The sequence below is a fragment of the Canis lupus genome, chromosome 38 (assembly GCF_048164855.1).
Source record: "Canis lupus baileyi chromosome 38, mCanLup2.hap1, whole genome shotgun sequence".
Taxonomy (NCBI): domain Eukaryota; kingdom Metazoa; phylum Chordata; class Mammalia; order Carnivora; family Canidae; genus Canis; species Canis lupus.
The window spans coordinates 20,596,862-20,616,549 of record NC_132875.1 but is presented as its reverse complement, the minus strand read 5'-3'; the positions used below and the strand labels follow the sequence as shown (position 1 = coordinate 20,616,549).

Genomic DNA, 19,688 nt, shown 5'->3' with positions numbered 1-19,688 from the left:
AGAGAACAGAGTTACTGGAAGGGAGGTAGGTGGGGGATGGGCTAAATGGGTGATGGGCATTAAGGAAGACACTGGTTGTGATGAGCACTGGGTGTTGTATGTAAGTGACGAATCACTAAATTCTGCATCTGAAACCAATTTTGCCATATATATTAATTAACTAGAATTTAAATAAAAAATTGAAAAAAAATATTAAACTAGCATATCTTCAGTAATTTCATTTTCCTCTGTTTTCTTTAGCAACAATTCAGAATGTCTTCAGTCATAAATCAGATAACACAGTTTAAGCCTATTTTAAAGCCTATAAAACTATTCTTAAGGGAGCCATGAATCTGGATTACAAACACTGACTTTCAAACTACTTGGTGAATTGATTTATTTTAAAATATCACTTTGTTCCACAGATTGCTCAATAACCTTATGACATGAATTACTTCAATAAAAAGATTGAGAGGAAGTTGAATTGAGTCATTTTGGTGTGTGTGTGTGTGTGTGTGTGTGTGTGTAGAATGTAGAGAAGAATGTTTGATATTTATTGTGATCCTAACACTTTCTGCCTTTCTTGAAAACAATGGAAATAATTAAGCTCTTTTAGGTATAAGAAACATTTTCTCATTTATAAAGCTGCCAATTTTTATTCTTGTGAAGAAATATGTTTAGCCTTTTTAAAAACCATACTAAATTTGATAAATATTTGGAGAATAATATAACTTTAAAAAATAATAAATAAATTTATATGAAAATTATTGATTAGACATATGCATTTTTCATTTCCTTATTGAACTGTATGAATATGCTCCCGGAAGCATTTCATATTAAATATGTCTTAGTCCAGTCAAGTTGCTATAACAAATTACCATAGGCTGGGTAGCTTATAAACAACAGAAATTGAATGCTCACTGTTCTGGAGGCTGAAAGTAGGAGATCAGGGTGGCAACATGGTCAGGTGAGGGCTCTCTTCTGATCTCAGACTTCTCATTGTATAATCACAGGACAGAAGAGGCTAGGGATCTCTCTGGGGTCTTTAGCCTAAGGGTACTAATCGCTCCATGAGGACTCCCCACTTAGGCCTAATCATCTTCTAATGACTCTACCTACTAATACCATCATTTTTGGGGATTAGGATTTTAACAAACGAATTTTGAGGGGACACATCATTCAGATCAGACCATAGCAATATGAAAATATCCTTTTTCATTCTCATAAGCATTAGTATTAAATCTTTATCTTTCATGTTAATAATTTTATGAATCTTCTGATAGTTAAAGTACAAAACCATCAAATCAGAGTCCTCTCATTATTCATACAAAGAGTGAAGAATAATTTATAGAAGCAAGGCAGAGCAATAAATCTCCATGTTCACTTAAATATTGTTCTCTTCTGTGGATTCATAAAACTTTAACCACGGAATCTTTACCCCCAGGGATTTGTTTATAGCACTTTGATTTCTTATGAAATATGGTCACTGATGGAGAAAACTGTATCACAAATATAAATCATTCCCTGTCTTTTTGATACCCATTTCTCACTTTTATATAACCTCTCATAATTATTTCTTCTTCCATTCTCCCTTTTGCTGTCTTTTCATACCAGATGATGAGCCATAATATTAACTAATATTTAGTGAGCATTTGCTGAGGCAGGCACTATATTATGCACTTTTGAAAAGTATTATATCTTAGATCTCAAAAAACACTATGGGCAAAGTAAAAATATAATTCACATTTTTCAGATAGGGAAATATGGGAACAATCTTAGTTCATAGAACTGGGAATACAGAGCTGATAAGTGGGGAAACATGTATTTAAACCTAGGTCTATCTGATGCCATTGCACTTGCTTTAAGCATTCTATTCCTCTGATTGTAATTCAGGAAAAGGTCCTATGATCAAGGGACTTCTGTCACAGGACTTCCACTAGGTCATGGTGTGTCATGTTCAAAAAACGGTAGAGTTAAATCAGACGATGAAATGACAGCAAGAAAATATATTTATAAATGGATGTCTTAAAAAAGGACACAGGCATACATACACATATTCAGTATCCAGGAATAGAATAACTAATGTTTATTTCCAGTGAAATCAATATTGTCGATAATCATTCTAACTCGGATATATTAACATTATTATATGTGGAAATTTATAATTGGCACATGTTTGTTTTATACATTAATGTGATATAGAAATTTGTACAACATTTCTATGAGGTAGAAGATGGGTAGTATTATTCTCATTTTACATAGGTTTATTGTAGGTACAAAGCTAGGAAATATCCAAAATATAGTTCCAGTTTGTGATATATATAAAATTCAGTGTCCTTTTCATTATGTCATATTGGAAGGATGGGAGAAAGACCTGCAAATTCTGAGCACATAAAGAACAATTTATGTGTTGTCAGTTTAGATTTCTTAAAATTCATCCTCAAATCATCCTAATTCCTTTTTTTTTTCTGCACTTAAAGTGAAACATACAAAGAAATGATACTTATTTTACTGAGTAATTGACAAAGGAACCTCATGATTCCTATGGATTTTATGTATAAATCATGTTATTCTTTTCTTAGGGAAATTCAAAACGATGAATAGGGTATTCCATAGTGTTTAGCTAATACATACATAGGCTTCAGTTCATGTTTTTGATATTCACTTGATACAATATATAACTAAGAAGAAACATTTGCAAAGACAGTGTTTCATCCTCTACTTGAATTATGGGTCTGGCAAGTCTACTATTTTTACATGTTTGTAGAAAATCAGACTATTACTCACAGGAACTTATGACTAGAAAGATCACTTCAAATAAATGTAAGATTGTGATTAACAGAACTCTGTAAGACAAATGTTTAGATATGAATGTTTTCATTTTTGCTACAAAGTACGTATAAAGTGAAACTACTGAACAAAGATTGATATACTTTACTGATGGTAGATATTACTCAAGGGTTTATGTATTTTACTTCCACAGAAGAGTTTTCAGTATATCATCAAGTAGATGAGACTAGAGGAGGTTAAGATTATAAAAGTATTCATTATTGCAAAACCATGTAACCATCCACATTTTAATACTTCCAACTTAAATTCTATATCTCAAATAAGTTTTCTAAAAATACTTTAATGAAATGTTCTCATTGCGGAGATTTGAAGATTAAGACAAACTATTTTTAATATCATTCACTGTTTTGAGACAGAAATATGGATGAATATTTAAATTTTTCATTGAATTAAAGTGTGAGATAGTTTCATAGCTTGCCACTAGGAATTGTATGTAAGTCATTGACTGAGATTCCATAATTTATATTCACTTTTAAAGGATTTTATTGGATCTATGTCTTGACCTTACTTATATTGGTAATTTAAACTCTATTTCTTTGAAAGCCAGCAAAACATGCAGATTAGAGGTGAAGTTCAAACTTCCATCCATAGAAAGGAAACACAGTTGCCAGATTCATGAATATTGGTCTTATTTTCTGTACAATTCAGGAAACTGTTCATTTGCATGTGCATGCTTTTAGAAAGTAAGACTTTCTGCTTTGATCTGTGTTGCATTTCATTTAACTTTCTGGTATGAAAAGCAACAGTTTGAAACAGGAAGCTTTTATTAAGGGCCAACAATCAAAGGAAAGCTTCTTACTTTAAAATCAGATTTAGTAGTAAACAAGTAAATTAAAACAGACTTTCTAAGTTTGTACATTGTTTTTTTCTTCCCCTCTAGAATAATCTGATTTGTTTTATTTGTCGTTCTAGAATACATTTGTGAAATATTAATTAATATTTACAACATTTTTCACTTAGAATACTGAGAACAGTTTCTGAAATACTTTTTAATATTTTAATAAAACAGGGTTATGTGGTGAATAATTAATGTATAAATTAAATAAAAGTGCTTTTTGTTTTCTTCTGGGTCATATGAGTGAATTTTTAAAAATTCACATTTTACAAAGTTCATTCCAGTGCCATCTTTAGAAAGAGCAATAACTTAAAAATCTTTTAAAAGATTATTAATTCCAAAAGTAAAAAAAAATTAATGATCTTTATTTAGATGATATACAAAATACCTGTAGATTTAGAAAAGTCCATTACATTGACTACCTTTGAAAATTTAAATTATTTTTTTTGTTTATGGTTCCAAACAACTCTGGTAATATTCTTTTGATAACTGATGCATGAAAAATTAAATCCTTTCATAAATACTTATATTGGAAATGCAAAGCTATTTTATTTGCTTCATATATAAGTTCAAACAATGTATTTTCAAATATTTTTAGTAACAATCAAGTGAAATCAACAAATGATTTTGCTCTGTGAAAATTCATGAGATATATAATTATAATAAGATACTAGCAAAAATTATTAACATATCTCCAAGTTTCAATTTTTCCTAAAATATCTAATTATCAATATCCATTTCCTTTAAAGTCTCAGATATCTATCAGTGTGGAAGAATGGGAAGACACCAAGGACTCCAAAGAACAAAGTCATCACCGAAGCAACCACCGCAATTCAACATCCAGTGACCAGTCAGACCATCCCTTACTGCGGAGAAAGAGCATGCAGTGGGCCCGAAGACTGAGCAGAAAAGGTCCAAAACACTCTGGTAAAACAGCTGAGAAAATAACCCAGCAGCGACTGAACCTCTACAGGAGGTCAGAAAGACAAGAGCTTGCTGAACTTGTGAAAAATAGAATGAAACACTTGGGTCTTTCTACAGTGGGATATGGTATGCTCTTTAAAAGTATTGTATGCTATGGACTTGTGATTCTTGCCATAGTCGTTGCGTAGTTGGTTCAAATTTAGTAAGTTAAGAATCACATTTTTGTTTCACAGGCCAGTTTGAAGGAACTACTGACACGTATCTAATACAGAAAATTATAATGATGGCATTAAATGTTAAAAGTGTTAAGTATTTGCTTAGTTCTCTAGGCATTCTGTTGAACCTATTATATGAATTATCTTAATTTTAAAAAATTATCTTAATTTTAATTTTCTCCAAAACTCTTCCATTTTAGAGATAAGGAAACTTAGTCAATAACTTCCAAATTATCTTGTTAATAGCGTGGCTGAAATTTATATCCTGTTCTGTCATGCTCTTACACACACATACACACATTCTCTCATACATGCAAACCACATCTTTGTTGTTCTAGGATCTAGGATAAAATGAATTTGAGGCATTGGCAAGTGACTAAATGTACCAGCCACAGATGAACTGAAATGTTTCCATAAAATTTGTTTAGCTTCTTGTGGTCCAGGAACAGAAGTCTCCAAAGGCTTTAATTTGAAGCTCAAACAGTACTTGATTTCATATAGTGTAGATCTGTTAATAATTAAGTTCCTATGTTGATCTGTGAATGCAATATAGACCAAAAAGCACAGCCCACATAAATAATGCAAAGATAATTTTAAAATATGTTGTTTACTACTTTACAAATTTTATTTAAAAAAGAAATTTAGTCAACTTAATACCAAATGATAAATAAAATGGTTTTGTTTTATATAGAAATTGGGTAAACCAGAAGCAAAGATTATAGAAGTATCATGCAGGTTAAGGATAAAATGGAATGCATTCTATATTTACCCCATCTCATCTTTATTATTAAAGTCTCAACTTGAAACAATGTAATAAGGAGAAATTTTAATTATTGAATTAGAGTTTAAAAGAAGTTAACCTGTGTATCTCTAAACAAGAAAAGGAAACGTATTTGCTGAGTACCTACTCTATGCCAGGAACTATGTGAGGTGCTTTATGTGTGTTTTTCATTACTCCTCATAACCCTGAGTGGATAGGTGTCCCATTTTACCCTAAGAATTTGAAGCTTAGAGTTTAAAGACCTTGCTCAAAGGCATACAGCTGAAATGTGTTGGAGTCAGGATTCCATATGTAATTGAAATAATTATTTTTTACTTACTTAAATGTAGTTCACACTCATCCTTTACTAATAATTTTAGTTTAATCACACAAGATCTTACATTAAAAAGTAAATTCAAAGAAAAACTCCTTTTAAAAATTATACCAATAGTTCTTTGCTAATTTGATGACACTAAGTATGATTGTATTTTTTATAGAACTTAGTCCTATATTTATGTGTACTTCTGTTAGTTATTATTCAGCTACTCTTTCTTTTTTTGGAAAGTTCTAGTAAATGATTGTTCATCCAAGTTCCAGCTGTGTTTCATGAACACTGTAATCCAAGGCTGGTCCTGTAAGCAGTGTGGCAGATAACAGTTTGACTCTAAGAGACACAAAAATGCATGAGCTGGCTGCATGGGAGAATCATCAGGGAACATATTATGTTTTTGCTAATGAAACTTCTATCAGGTACCTTGCATTTAGTTATTCTCTGTGTTGTGTTTTTTTTTTATATATATATAAATTTGTTAATTTAATTCTCATACTAACTCTTATAGAAGGGAAGAACGGATATTGTCCACCTTCTTTTTTTCTCTCTCTTTTCCTCTTTCTTCCTCTCTCTGTCCCATTCTAACCATCTATTCATTCATAGGTCCATCAATCCATTCTAAGGCCATGTACTAGCCACCTTTAATAACATAAAGATTATGAAAACAGGATTTGGAATTTAACACATCATTGGCTTCTGTACTTCTCCATGTGTTCCTAACTCACAATAATTTATCCATGCAACAGATATTACTGGGCCACACTGGGAATAGAATGACTTATTCACGTAGGACCTCTCCATTTATGGAACTTATATTCTAGTATCAACCAGCAGACTCACTGAATATTTATTCTCTCCAAGCCTCTTTTTTATCACCGTGCCATGAGAATAATAATGCCTGTCATAATTTCTTGTGAGGGACAAATAGGGTAATGAATAATAATGTACTAAGCCCAGAATTGGCATTCAGTTAATACCAAAAATCTCCCATATATCTATTGAAGTACTACTGTATGTTCATCTGTGCTTTATACATGAAAAAAGTAAGTTTTTTTTTTTTTTTTACCACTTCAACAAAACATAATTTGTACCCTTGGGGGAAATTGCCTCCATTAAGGATACATGCTTTAAAACAATTGTTTTGCATGTTTGCCTTCCTTCCTTGAGAGAAAGGGAATGTCTTACTCATCTTTTCATCTTTGTATCCCCAACATATTACACATTTCCTGACACATAGGAACCCAGTAACTGCACATTGAATGCGTGAACAAATGGAGTGCTTACAGGTGAGAAAACAAGGTCTCAAATATAAATTATTTCCTAGCCTACTAGACACTCAAATCAGTACTTTAACTTAGGAATTTTGACTCTGTGTCTCTTTATGTTTCCACTCTACCACATATTCTTTGTAATCTTGTCAATATTTTATAGTGATTTGTAGTTGAAAAGTGTTTTTACATACTTACAAAAATGCATGATGATTGATTTAACCACAGGTCATAATCTGCTTTTTTCTGAGTTAGGTCTGGCATGCTCCAGAACTATGAATAGCGTACTTTTGACCTCTTGCCTCTTGGATATGAGACATAAAAGAAAGGGAAAGGGAAGAGTCAAAAGATGATTTTTGAGAGCTCTTGTTTGAACAATTAAGTGCATGGTGAGTGACATTTACTGAGCTCAGAAAAAGAAGACAAACATTGGGGATCTTTGACAATAAATTTAACTCAGTCCCGAATAGGTGGTGTTGTAAAAGAAGCTGGATTTCTGCTATCTGGTTCTCAAGAAAAAAAATGAGATGTTATATAGACTGGAGACTGTATGTTGATAGAACATAGAGATTTTAATTAAAATTGTAGGAATAGATGAAATAACCCCTGGTGAAGGACTATAAAAGAACTTTGGAAAACATTTCACAAATATTAAGGGAAGAAATGTTTCTTAAATACAAGAGACTGCAACGTCTAAAACTGAATTACCCCAAAGATGTGCCACATTATGATAGTATGCTATCAGTTGGTTACATGTTTTATCATGACATTGATCCTTTATACTTTCAGAAGGCCATGTGGGGCCTTGGGTGGTCAGAGGCACTCCTCAGGCTGGTTAGTTCCAGCCATAAGCAGTTTTGTCTGTTACCCCAATGTGAGTACAAATACCATTTCTTATGTGTTCTATGATGTGAAAAAAATGTTGGAAAGTATTGGACTGAGAAGTAGGGCTAATGATTAATAATGCCAAAGAGTATTATTGAGTATAGTAATAGATCATTGATGGACCTTGGTAGATGTGGTACATGTGCAAACCAAATGTGAGTAGCTTGAGAAACGATGTGAGGTAAGGATTAGAATATAGTGGATTAAAATATATTAGAAACCCCAAGGTATTGGAAATTTAATCTATCTCATTGCTCCACCATTTGTTGCTCTATTGCCAAAATCACATCATGGTCCAAGATAGATGTGGGAACTCCAATTATTTTGTCCACATTTCATCAGGCAGGAAGGAAGGGCATACCAGAGAAGAAAAGTTCTCTTCAATTAAAACATACTTCCAAGTAATTGCCCACATCATTTCTACTATATCCCATTGGCAAAGCATATGTCTTATTTTTGGTGGCCCAAATTTAACATGAAAGAAGACAAGAAAAATAACTCTAGTGAGAGACAACTATCTGTCTGCCACAGTCGATATTTTTTAAGAAATTGCATTGTGAAGGAGAGGTACAAATATGAAGCTAACTGGATGGGAAAGTGGAGAGGGAAGACAGACTGTTTTGAAGATCAGAGAGATATGAGCATGTTTATTAAGATGGAGCCATTAATGAAGAAGTAGAAAATATGGGAAAAAATCATAGTTGGAACCCTTTGCTTAGATAATTAGAAATGAGGAAAAATACATGTTTTAAATGCAGTAAACTTGTAGGTATTTTGACAGGAAGTTGAGTGACATTTCATGTGATATTACATAATATGCGTGATATGGCCAATATTATTTTCTAAATCTAAAAACTTCATTTTGGAATGCATCTGGCCCCAAGGGTTTGGAAGATGGAATTTGAGGACCTCTATGTTTTGGTAAAATAGCTAAAGTGAAAATCTACAAATTCTGTTTGCTTTCCATTGAACTTTTTGGGGAAATTTCTTCAATATGATTTTTAAAACTTCCCCTCAAAGTTCATGGCATTGTATACAAACTGGCCATGTGTTTTTTGGGTAAGTCACTATCACCCTGAAATTTATGTTCTTTAACTGTCAAGTAAGGATAGTAAGGCCTTCCTAAAGGGATGTGATGTAGTAATAAAATGTATATAAATTTTTTTTTTACTCTATAAGCTACACTGCAAATATGAATATACTTTTCTTTATGTTCATTACTGTCATTATTCTTCAGTGATCTATTTAGAAGAGCTCTCACACTCACAAAAAATTACTCTTTCCAACTATTGACAGATTCTTAATGATTAGCTCATAGAATGGCACATACTAATAAGTATAAATTGACAAATAAGTCTTCCTAGTGTGACTGCTGCTACAAGTGCTAGCCAGTTTTGATATGGACCGTTTTAAGTTTCATACTGTTACTAAAAGATGAAATGCCAAGGGAGGAAAAACAAATTATTTTAAGTGACAGATAACTACAAGTTAGACACTGGCTTTCATTACATTTATCAGAATATTTTAGTTGCTTTCTGAAGTAAATTTATAATTGCCTGAAATGATAAAACAAATACTGTTTTTTTAAAGATAATATGGAGACTTAATACTTTCATTCTCTTTCTTATTGGAAAAAAATGACCAAAATTAACAAAAGGATTGTTATTCCAACCCAAAGTTAAGGTAGTGGTAGTAGTAGTAGTAGCAGTAGTAATAGTAGTAGTAGTAGTAGTAGTAATAGTAGTAGTAATGATAATTAGTTATCATTTTTGTATAGTTTAAAAAAATTCCCAAAATCTTAGTCAATAAGTCAGATACCATTTCTAGTACAAAATTATTTACAAATTTTTCTAAAACAAATTACCCAAGAGAGGAAAGCACAGTAACTAGATATTTCTTCTAGAATATTTTGCAACATTTAGTACTCAGGAGGAATTAGTATCTGAGGTCACTATAACAACTTCATCAACAATTTAGTATTTCAAAAGAAATTGATGTTAAATTTTTATTGTTTTTAAAATGTATTATTTACCTTTTTTCAGTATAAATGAGTGTAATAATATTGATTTGTAAAATCAATATACTCCAGGTATAGATTCCCAGAATATGGATGATTTTATATTACTCTGTACTTCCAGAACTGATTCTCATGAGGAGGCAAGCAGAAACAGAATGATACATAGATGCACTTATTTTATGTTAATCTCATTCTGTATATAGAATATTAATAGAAAAAAACAAACTCAATGGTTTTCTCAATAGATAAAGTAATGAAGCTTTCAAAGGGGGTAATTGCTGAGCTGATAATGGTTTCTGGTAAATGGAAATATTTGGGCAATGAATTTTCCATATATCTCTAAATTAAAACTATATAGTTTTGTGTCATGGAGTTTTAACATGTCCTTCTCAGAACATTAGTTTTTCAATGATATCAATATTTTTACATAATTTAACACCACAGTCAATTGCACTTAAATATACATATATTTTATCATTATGACTGGAAATTCAAATGTGTTCTAGCATATGTGTATGAAAAATGTGATCCATTTGAATAAAACGAAATATTTTTTACATTTGAGACAAAAAGTTAATTGGTTGAATGAAATTTTTACTCAGTACTTTTTGAGAGAGCAAAGAATGGCTTCCTAATTGCATTAAAACAACAAAAAGAAACTTCCAATTATGATGACCATTTGTGTTCTCAATTTAAATAACTAGAAAAAATATAAAACTCTAAGTGTGTAGACTCTGGAAAAAGAAAGCACATAATTTTGTTACCTGAAGAGAGGGAATCCAATGAGTTAAGACTTACATGGGCTAGAAGTCAAGGGAATGGAGCCAAAATAAAATATATATATGAGATTTTCCACTAGAAAAATCAACAGAAACAGATCCAGAAAAATGGGAATATTAAAGTAGGTATTACAATATGGTGTATATATTCAAAATGATAGAGGTAAACAGAAACATGATAAAGACAGAAACTGAAAATATAAAAGAGACCATACTGAATTTTCTAGAGATCAGAATTTATGATCCAGTATGAAAATGAGAGGTGTCTGGATGACATTAACATCAGGATAACTATTGCAGAAGAAAATATCAGTGAACATAAAGCCATAGCAATAGACTATCCAAAATGCAGTATAGAGAGAGAGAAAAAAAAAACCTTGAAAAAATAAAAAGTGTTGTTTACTAATGGGACAGTATCAAGTAGTCATGTAATTGGTGTCCCAGAAGGAAAGAAGAGAATGAATATTTGAGGAAATAATAACCAAAATTTTTCCAAATTTGATGAGAATTCTGTTTAAGATCTTAGAAGCTCAATGAAGCTTAAGCAGTATAGTGAATGAAATAATTCCAAGACACAGTATACAAAATTGCTGAAAACCCATGATAAAAGACTTCAAAGGAGCTAGAAGGAAAAAGAAACTATTAGTAAGGAACAAATACACTTGACTCTTGAACAACACAGGTTTGAACTGTGTGGGTCCATGTATACATGGATTGTTTTCAATAAATATACATACAATACCCTAAAAGTGTTTTCTCTTCCTTACAATTTTCTTTAAAACATTTTTTCTCTAGCTTTATTGTGAGAGCACAGTATATAATACATACACAAATATATGTTAAGTGTCTATTTATTGGTAAGACTTTTAGTCAACAGTAGGCTATAAGTAGTTAAGTTTAGGGGAGTCATATGTTAAAAGCAGATTTTCTCCTGTACAGGGGGCTGGCAACCCTAACTCTTGCATTGTTCAAGGGTCAGCTGTGCAAGTATGACAGCAGACTTCTTGACAGAAATTTTGCAAACCAAAACACAATAGAAGAACATCTTTGGAGTACTGAAAATAATAGTCTACCTAACACTTTATACACAATAAAAATATATTTCTAAAATAAAAGCCAATAAAGACTGTTTTAGACAAACCAAAGCTGAGAGGATTTGTCATAAACACATCTGCACTATGAAAAAAAATATTAAAGGAAGTTCTTAAGACAGAAGGAAATTAATGCCAGGTGGCAGTTTAGTTCTAAAAAGAGATGGTAGGGGTGCCTGGCTGGCTCAGTCAGAAGAGCATGTGACTCTTGATCTTGGGGTCATGGGTTCTAGCCCCACAATAGGTGTGGAGATTACTAAAAATAAATAAATAAACTTAAAAATGATAAAAATAAATGGTAAATATTGTAAAAAATATATTTCTATTTTATATATTTTGCTTAAAAACAATTTATTGTTTATAATAAATATTTTAAGACTTCTAGAATATATGGAAGCAAAAAATGTATGGCAATAATAACTAAGTAGGAAGGGAGAAATGGAAATATAATGTAGTAAGCTTGTAACACTATACATGAAGTGAGATATTATTTAAGTGTAGCCACTGAGAAGTTAAAGCTGTATATTGTAAACCCTAGAGCAGGGGCAGCAAAGTATAACGCGCCAGTTTTTGTTTTTTAAAAAAAAAGCACCATCCTTTCTTGTTTATGTATTATCTGTGCATGCTTTCAGTTTACTGTGTAAAAAGTTTAATAAATACTACAGAAATTATATGATCCAAAAGCCTGGAGTAATTACTACCTGGCTCTTTACAGGAAAACCTGTGACCAATGACCAAGAGAAACTATGAAATAACTAAATCAAAAACATGTAACTAATAACCAATAGTGCATATAAGTAGGAATGATTTTAAGAAGAAATTTTTAAAATCTCAACTAATCCAAACAAGGTAGAGAGGGGAGAAGAGAAGAACAAAAAGCCATATGGGATAAATAAAACACAACCAGCAAGAAGGTAGATTTAAACCCAACTATATTGTCATTTATATTAACTATATTAACTATAAATGGACTAAACATTTCAATTAAAAGGCAGAAGTCATCAGATTAGATTAAAAGGGGCAAGATTCAACTCTGTATTGTCTATAAATCCCACATAAAATTTAAAGAAACAAATAGGTTTGCCTAAGAAAGCATAAAAATTATATTTTGTGCACTCATCAATCCAAAGAAAACTGAGTGACTATATAAATATTAAAGTAGACCCATGGATGCATGGATAAACATTATGTGAAGAGGAAAAAAGCCACAAAGAAATACACTGTATACTTCTGGAAAAGCCATTGTTCCTAGAAATCAATGACTGCTAAGGTTTAAGAGTGAGAGGAACTATGGACTGCAAAAGGGTAGAAGAGAACTTTTTGGCGTTATGGAAATATTCTCTATCATAATTCTGGTATGGGTTGCAGTACCATATGCATTAGTCGAGACTCATAGTGCACTTGGAGTTAGTGATTTTTTTTGTTTGTTCTACCAGCGAGTCTATGAGATAAACAGAACAGTGATGATTATCCTAGGATAACTTAAGCAATATACTTAAAGTCATATAGGCAGTTTACAGTTAATGTATAGATAAACATATAACTAGATGCCTGATTCCTATTGTGAAGATTGTATCTACATAGTATACTACCTCTCAAGAAAATTGCTTAAAAGGTCCAAGAAGGCAAGGACTTCCCCTACTTTTTCATTGCTGTGTCCCCAGATCTAGAATTGTTTGTGATTCTAATCATGTCCAGTTCATTTTATTAAATGACTAAGCTGAAGAACAAAATAATACGTGTGACAAATTGTAATTATTAACCATAATAAAAATGCCTCCTATAAGTCACATGGAAATAGTAAAGGAGAGCTGTAAAGTTGGAAAATAGGTTATTTTTAATTATTCAGGTAGTATGTTCAATATATTTTTCTTTCTTCAACTTCGGATGTTATTTCATGTGAAGTATCTTTAAATTTAAAGCAGTATGCTCAGTTGTTAAAATGAAAAAGAGAAAATAAATAAATATGGTCTTTCCAAAATCTTTTAGACTTTCTGTAGTATATCCATTCTACTTTTTCAGATTATCAGCTAGAGTCATAGTTTTAAATTTAGAAGTACATTACCTGAAAGCATATGAACACATTTGAAAATGTAATTAATGTTTTATTTAAAAATAAGTGTACCTGTATAGTTCCTTACCTTGCAGATAATTTGTATCATTTTGGATCACATCACTTAATATAGAATATCTGTCATTATAAGTATTTTGAAAGAAACTAGCATTTATTGAACAGATTAGATTAGGTGAATCTATTGAACAGATTCACTGGGATACACAATAATTCTGAAGTCCCTGCTTGGTGGGCAGGGAGAGCTGTACACAGCGGAGGAGGCATTTTAACAAAACAAAACTGGACTTTACACCATTGAAAAAATATGTTCTTAGACATTATTCGCTTTTATTTTGATTATTTTTATTTTTGAATTCTCTATCACATTAAAAAAGTTGCAAAGGGGTTTTGGTCTTTTAACATTTATAAAAGGTAATAGATTTTAAAAGGTTAGGAAATATTGAATATTGTATTTTAAAAGGAAAATTGGGCCTAAAGTAACTAGTTTTTTTTTTTTTTTTTTAAGTAACTAGTTTTATGTACGAAGTTAGTACATAATGAGTAGCTTTTGGCAGAATTGAAACAACAATTTCTGAAGCTTGGCTTTATATCATGCTATTTGTTTAATATTTGTTTTATCTAATCTTGATTTCTTAATGGTTTATATGAAGGGAGGTTAAGAGAGTCCTGATTTTTATCTTATGCATCATAAAATAGTTCTAAATTTTTTTTTAAGGAATAGATCTGTTTATTGTACTGTGAAAATGGTCTTGGTACATGTGAGAAACATTATATACTTTGAGGACAGCATTCAGAACTGTTAAGACAAAAGACAAACTATAATTTTAAACTCAATCTTGATTTAAGGGAAAGGCTATAAATTATTGACTGGAATGCATTCAGCATGAATTCAGATTCTATAGAACATGAAGCATGAAAGAGTCAAAAGATGTTCAGTCCAATAAGCGCATACCTAAATTTTACTGTAAAGCAGCAAGGACTTTTTATTTATTCTTATATACTAGTTTTCTTCTGAGACAAGTTGATTTTATCTCCAAGACTTAAGGCCATTCCCTGACTCTGCACGAATTCTTATGTGTCCTCTGGTCCCTGTTGAATTGGCTTCTCAATGCTGAATTATCAGAAAGTAATGGAAATTACTTTAAATAAAGATCATTAAATGATTCTTTTATCCTTATCTCTAACCACCTTTTTCCCCCCTAAAATAGACTGGTAAGTTCAGTAAAATTTACAGAATAGTTGTACTCATAGCATAGGCAGGTGCTAAATTGAAATACATGAGCAAATTAGATCAGAGCTATAAAACTACCCAGTTTTACAACTATCCAGCTGGATAAAATGTAATATGTTTAGAAGTTCAGAAGAGGGAAAAATGAAATCATCACTGATTATTGGGATTATTGCACTATGTAGAAGAAGTAAGCACTGTGTAACTGAGAGCATTTTCTCAATAAGGTATTTCTTGTAGTGACCAAAGAAAAATACACCATTGATCTAGTACAGCATCATTTCTTTGTCATTTTTTGCTTTTTTCCTTCAGCATCCATATATACTGTCGTATCTCCCTTCTAAAACCATATCAGTCTCTCCTTTCCTCTCTCCCTTGCTCCTCCCTTCTTCCCTTCCTGTCTCCCTGCACCTCCACTCTGTCAGGTTCTCTAGCTATCTTTTCCTCTCTCCTTCTGAATTTCCTCCATTTCCATTGGCCCCAAGCCACCATCATCTTTCACCTGGGCTTCTGTACTGTTCACCTACTCTTCCTGAACCCAGATTTGAGCCCCTAAAGTCCATTTCCTGCAGAACAGACAGAGAAGGTAACATATTCAATAGGAAATTAGATCATACCACTTAGTCTTCCATCCTGGTAACTCTTGTATGGCTTTCCATTGTTTTTAGAGTAAAATTTGAGCTTCTAATCAAGGCCTATAACGCTTTACAGGCTCTGGGCCTAGCTTGACTTTTCAACATTGTCCCCAGTTAATCGGCTTCTTGCTCACTTTAGTCCATCCCCAAGGGCCTGCTTTGTGCAAATTTAACTCAACCATCTCCATCTTTCTCATTGCTGTTCTCTATAAACATTTTTCTTTCCTGTTTGGATGCTAATAACACTTTCATATCACAAGACCTATAAGTTGTTATTTACAAGTTATGGATTGATTTTGCTTGCTACAATAATAATAGGAAACCATTATGTAGCACTTGATATAAATCAGGCACTGATTCTAAGAACTATATATTTAATATGTTATATATTTATTATTCACTTATAATTTAATTTGAACAATAACCTTTGAGATAGCACTGTTGTTCCCCTCCATTTTACAAGTGAGGAAACTGAGCACGAGATTAAAAGAAGTTATTTGCTTCAGGCCTCAACATGAGAATATTGAGAAAGCTGGATTTCAATGCAGGCACTCTGGTTTCAGAATCTCTCTTCTTAACTGAACCTCTTAATGATAACCTTTATATTATTTCAAATGTCTCTTTAATTACATAACACATAATAGATATGTTTTTGGAAATATTTAGTGAAGCCGACACAAATATATGTAAGATTTATTTTTCTTTCTAATCAAATTTATTTTCCTTATTTAAAAGTACTCTTAAAAATTCTTCGACAGGAAGTATTTTGTAAGAACAGAAGGAGTATAAATCTTTTCCCTTTCTAATGTGATCTATTTATCTGAAACATTCTGAGCAGAATACTCACTCTATGAAGATTTTGATTGAATAATTGAATATGCTAATTAATACAGCAAAATAAATTTCTTGATAAATACTACTAGAACATCTTAAATTTGACTCTATACAATTTCTTTTAAAGTTTTCAATATTCTAGTACATTTATTTTAATTTTTCACAAGAATAGCTGTGTTTAAGATAATTTTATCAGGGTAGCCTGGGTGGCTCAGCGGTTAAGCATCTGCCTTCAGCCCAGGACATGATCCTGGAGTCCGAGGATTGAGTCCTGCATCAGGCTCCCTGCATGGAGCCTGCTTCTCCCTCTGCCTGGGTCTCTGCCTCTCTCTTTCTCTCTCTCTCTCTCTCTTTAAGTAAAATCTTAAAAAAAAATAATAATAATTATATCAATGGCAAAATAATAATTACAGTAAAACAATAATATATAATGATTTTTATTTTGCCAGGGTCTGAGATTACTTGTCAGGAACATATTGAATATGCTCACAACAGATTTTTCTTAGCACATATTTTCCTGATAGGAAATAGAATATTAATTCTGGTTCATGAACCAAATTTTCCAAAGTAAACTTATTTTATTCATTAAATACATTGTAGTTTTGGTAAAGAGACTTATTTAATCCACTGTGACTTTGCCACCACTGATGATGATGATTATGATTAAAGTAGGAAACCTACCACAGATTCCCTTCCAGAATTCAGAAATAACAAAAAAGTGAATATAAGGAATGGCCAATAGAGAAAATAATACCAGACTTGTAGCTGATAAAACTAGATCGTTGAATGTGGTTTTGGTATGTGGCCACAATAGGCTTTTAAACCTTGCTTCCTAATTCTTAACCACAGAGTCACAAGGAGGAGAATGAGCTTCCCAACAAAGCAGGATGACAGGCAAGAAGTAGACCAGAAATAACTCTACAGCAAGGCAGACATGAAAGAGAGAATGGCTTTGAACTCAGCAACTTCTTTTAATTTCTTTTAACCTAACACTGAGAAGTCAGCAAGGGGTGGGTGGGGAAAGAAACTGGGAGTGATGAGCTCTGATTGTGTTACCCATGTCTTGATATAAATCATAAGGGAACACTGAACTGAGCGCATTAGCACAATATTGCCTTCAATTTCTGAAGTGCATTTAAAAAATGAAAATCTTCAGAGTGATAAATACAACAGACTACTTGAGCAGAAAAAAAAATCAACATAATAGTTATATCTACTGCTATAAAGTTCTGTTATCTACAAGTTTTTATACTTGTAACAGGAAAACCAAGTCACTGACATATCTTGACTTCATGCCAGAAAGATAAATGAGTACAACATTATATTAATAATCAAGGAGAGAGGTCGGGTATTGATATTGACTGAGAAGCTATTTGTTAAGATTGCTTTTCCTCTAATGCCATTATTTAATAATATTCACTGTTTATATGAGAAATTTCAATAATGCCACTGTTTATATAAAGAAATTGAGTTACACATAACCAAATGAGATGGAGATTTTCTAGTAGACCTGTTATGTTTTAGAGTATCCTGCTTAAGTCTCCAGAATATACTATCAATCTCTTCTTTTGTACAACACTCATGGAAATTAACGTAAGGGGAAACTTTCTCAAAAAAGTATAGATAAATCGAAATTGCTTTTTGTATAGAAAAAGGATCTTGGTCTTCTCCTGTCGGTACAAAATGGTTTGAGTTGGAATTATACCTTATTTGAAGTAAGCTCATCATTTTATATTCCTTGGAATTCTGAACTCCAACTGGTTAAATTAGCCATCTACCCTTAGGCCTAATGGGCAGGTTTAAAGTACAGGATACAAGTAAAAATACAGGATTCTCAGTTAAATTAGAATTTCAGATAAACAACATATAAATGCTTTAGTATATGTATGCCACAGTATTTGGGACGTATTTATACCATAAAAAAAAAAATGCTAGTTTTTATCTGAAATTCAGATTTTACTAGGTATTCTCTATTTGGCCAGACAACCCTATCCCTGTGCCAGGATACAATTCCTTGGGTCCACCCTAGAGACACGCAACCAAATATGTTTCTTTTTAAAATATAAATTTGATGATCTTATGATTATAATAGTTTTACCGGCAAATTTATGGTAAGTTTGATTATACTGCAGCTTATCTTCCTTGTAAAAGGGTTTTCATTTATAGCCTTTAAAAATAGGACACATCTGCATGGCAAATTGAACTACAATAACTAAAAATATTACTCAGTTTTACACATTCAAGTGATAAGTTTCTAATTAGATGAACACAGTGGTAGGCATTATTTAATAAAAATGATATATATTTTCCAGTTCAGGAAATTATCGGAGTCAACTATATTGCCCTAAAAAAGACCTTTACTTTAACTTTGTGCATTTGGGTATTGATGTATCTCCATTGATATGAAATATATTCTTAGATTTTGGATCAAATTGCAAAATGTATTACTTTGTTTTAGGAACCAAACTTATCTGCAACTGAAGTGACTAGAAGGACACTCTGTATGACTCTAGAGCAGGATTTTGACTAGTACCTTCACAGCCTAAAAATGCCACCCTTGGGAGGATTAATGTTTATTGAAGTATGTGTCCACATGGCTTTACATCTTATCAGGTTTGGCAGCTAAAAATTGATATCTCAAAGCTGTTTTATTTTTCAGTGTCCTGTGTAAAGCCAAGTTAGCTCTTCAAACTTGAAGACTGACAATGTCTTCAGAGTGAATTGAAAAAATTAAAAGAACAAAGCTTTTTATTTTAAAAATACACATTTCTTTAGAGGGACAACAAATAATTTAGTAGTACACTTCCCTTGAAACTTAGAGTTAATTCTGTTCTATAGGATTCTTTGTATTTTGTGAAAACATTAAGATGGCTTATATCAGGTATATCCTATAACAATGTGAAACATATTTAGAATGTTCAAGCTTTTTAGATACATTTCTGTTGTGTTTTTTGAATAGAATGTCATCAGATTATTTCTTTCA

General features: G+C 31.8%; 1 protein-coding gene across 9 annotated transcripts in view; it reads left to right on the top strand.

Moving 5' to 3' along the window:
* KCNT2 (potassium sodium-activated channel subfamily T member 2) overlaps positions 1 to 19,688 on the top strand; it is a 375,231-nt gene that overhangs the window by 341,378 nt on the left and 14,165 nt on the right. For 8 of the 9 annotated variants that reach the window (XM_072814994.1, XM_072814987.1, XM_072814988.1 and 5 more), the window contains one exon: positions 4,414 to 4,714. In XM_072814994.1, coding sequence (XP_072671095.1) covers positions 4,414 to 4,714 — 301 coding nt within the window. The remainder of the gene's footprint in view (positions 1 to 4,413; positions 4,715 to 19,688) is intronic. The other variant, XM_072814992.1, reaches the window with a different exon arrangement.